At 46.0% G+C, this 2818-nt stretch overlaps 1 protein-coding gene across 2 annotated transcripts; it reads left to right on the top strand.

The window, feature by feature from the left end:
- LOC122028790 (transcription factor bHLH113-like) lies at positions 1 to 1832 on the top strand. Of its 2 annotated transcripts, XM_042587684.1 has the most exons (6): positions 1 to 356; positions 451 to 725; positions 799 to 960; positions 1078 to 1143; positions 1255 to 1305; positions 1406 to 1832. In XM_042587684.1, the coding sequence occupies exons 2-6, from the start codon at positions 471 to 473 to the stop codon at positions 1547 to 1549; spliced, it is 678 nt and encodes a 225-aa protein (XP_042443618.1). In that variant the 5' UTR covers positions 1 to 356; positions 451 to 470; the 3' UTR covers positions 1550 to 1832. The 2 variants fall into 2 exon arrangements, with proteins under 2 accessions (XP_042443618.1, XP_042443617.1); XM_042587683.1 differs by having other exon boundaries at positions 2 to 725.
- Positions 1833 to 2818: the final 986 nt, after the last annotated feature.

The raw sequence follows: 2818 nt of genomic DNA on the forward strand, positions 1-2818 counted from the left end.
GAAATACAAAACGGCACGATTCCTGAAGAAAAAAAAAAATGGCGGTTTTGAGTAACTGGGAGAGGGAGCGACGCGGACGCCAAACCCGAAGCTTAAAATAAAGCGAACACGAAGCATCCAAAGCTAGCAGATACAACAGGAGGAAGACAACAAAAAGGCAAGCAAGCCAAAGCGGAAGCAGCGCCACCCACTCGCCCACCCACGGCTAAGTTAATGCTAAAAGCGGCGAAGAACTACAAAAAGCTAAGCCCGGGCTCAGAGGCCTTTCTTGTTCTTCTTCTGAAGACTTCTCCCTCACCTCTTCTCTCCCACTGTTCTAGATCGAGCGTGAGGAAGCCTATTGACTCCATTGGGAAGTGCGCTCGCAGTGTTGAATCTTTCCTTTCGTTCTGTAATTTATAATCTGCTTTACTTTTCTCCCTGTTTTCCTCGTTTCTGTTCTGATGGAAGAAGAGGGGTTCGGCGACCAAATGGACGATGAGAGCTTCATGGACATGTTGCGATCGGGCGAGGAAGAGGATTACGTCTTCTCGCCCGCGTCTTGCCTTTCTTCCTCGTCCTCTTCCTTTTACTCCTCTTCGATGCTCTGTTTCGGTGCCAAGGAAGAAAAGCCCCCCGCGGCAGTGGTCCGTGGGGCTTCCCAGAAGTCAACCGACTCTTCTCTGTCTTCCCTCTCATCTTCTCCGCCTTCCACCACCATCAATAGCTCCAAGTCCCCCACCAAGGTGACTCCTTTATTCTCTCAATTTGTTGTTTCATTTTAATGGTAGAATAACAGTGTGTAAATCACTCGAAAAGAAAGCTGCAAGTAGAGGGAGAGGGAGAGGGGCGACAACGGGTACTACCAAGAAGCCCAAAACAGAGGCCCCTGATGCTCCGGCAGGCATGATTATGGTGAGGAAGGAGAAGTTAGGGGAAAGAATTATGGCGCTGCAGCAACTGGTTTCACCCTTCGGCAAGGTAAAGATCAATCAATCCAATATCCTTTGCCTAATTCCTAAATTAGCGGTAGTTCACTAAGTACACTGCGATCGAGTGTGAGGTTTGATTTGACTTTGACTGAGCGGATCATGGCAGTCGGATACGGCATCGGTTCTGCATGAAGCTCTGGGATACATCAGATTCCTGCACGAGCAAGTCCAGGTGTAGTCCTCCTCCTTCTGCAAGCGATTTAATGATGGCTTCTGGCTTCTCTGTCCCTGACATAACTTTTAAGCTGGTTCTCGTCTCTTTCCAATTGAATTGACGTTGCAGGTTCTGAGCTCTCCCTACCTGCAAGGCCTGCCGTCCTCTGCCCACCTGCACGTAATACAAATTTCAGAGCACGATCTGCTCGATCTATTCTCGCCTCTCTTTTAATTTGATTGCTGATGTTGATACTTGGGTTTGATGGATTGAAATGAAGGGAGAGAGGGGGAGCGATCTGCGAAGCCGGGGGCTGTGCCTGGTCCCGGTGGCGTACACGGAGCACGTAGCGAGCAGCAACGGCGCCGATCTCTGGTCGCGTGCCGTCGGGAACAGCAGGGGCTCCTCCGGCGCCAAGCACTAAGCAAGGGCTTCAAGGCATTGGGTTTTTGGCTCCGTTTTTTGTCGGCTTTTTTTTTTTCCTTTCACGAAGAACAGAAAAGCCTCGGGCTTGCGAAAATATATAATTTTGTTAAACACCATTAATGTCGTACAGAGGCGAGCTCGAAGCAAAAGCAAAGCTCATAAAGTGGTTTGTCTGCAATTTGGTGTAACTCGATGACTTGTTCATACTTGGAAATTGAAGTAGCCAAGCACTCTGTAGCCGTCTCTGGTTGCTTGGTAATCCGATGAAGAAATTGCGGAAACTTTGGCCTTTATTCTTTTACTATGTGGGCGTACAGTGTAATGGAAGCCAAAAAAAAGGTTGATAAATGCTGCTGCCTTCCTTCGTAGACACTTGCGTCTAATAGAACTCAAGTGAGAAAAACATTTGTCGACGAACCTTCACCTTTTCCTTTGAACTCAAACATTTGTCATTGCCTCTGATTTCTTCGGCTGTTTTTGGCACACTCCGGAAGTGATGCGTCGCGTGTGCTCCTTCGAGTCAAAGCTCTCAAGCGCCACCAAGGTGATGGAGATGAAACAAAATGAGTTCACAGGCTGCCTCGAGACAGAGCTCTAGCAAGTGCACGTTGATCTTGTGGAGCGAGCGTTGATCCGGGTGGGCATGGAAATGAAGTTTGATTCAACAGTGATAGATTCTCACGGCATTAATAAAAAATGATTTTGTAGAAAATTAGAAAAAAAGTAATCTTAAAATGCTGATTGTCGGAAACCGATATGACCATTTGTTCATGAACTGGCGTCATGCAGAAATCTCATCGGTCTGAATGATGTTACATATGGTGCCTAGAACAATTTTAAAAGGTTGAATGAAGTGTGAACTTTGTCAATGAGCTCGTCATTCCCCTCAAAATATGGAGGAAATTTTGGGCGGTTCGTCAGTTCCGTTTCACACTCATTTCATGAAAGCTTGACCAAGCTCCATCTGGCTTTCATCAAACTTAATCCAAAGGTTTTGAATGATCGAATAAGTTATATGATAATTAAACCGGCTTTGAAAGTTGCGTAATTTATTTTAAAGAAGGGTTCGCGAATATTTTTAAGCTTGTCCATAATATTAAATCCAAAGATGTCATTTGTAATGATTGTATCCTTTAATATTAGTAATAGTTGCATGCATGAGACTCGGGAGGTTCAGAGGTCGGCAGCTCGATGAATCAGCAAGTCAGGAAATCAATGAGTCGACAATTCAGGATATTGGGAACTTGGTCGAATCGACTCGGCTTAG

The sequence above is a fragment of the Zingiber officinale genome, chromosome 10B, assembly GCF_018446385.1.
Source record: "Zingiber officinale cultivar Zhangliang chromosome 10B, Zo_v1.1, whole genome shotgun sequence".
Lineage (NCBI taxonomy): Eukaryota > Viridiplantae > Streptophyta > Magnoliopsida > Zingiberales > Zingiberaceae > Zingiber > Zingiber officinale.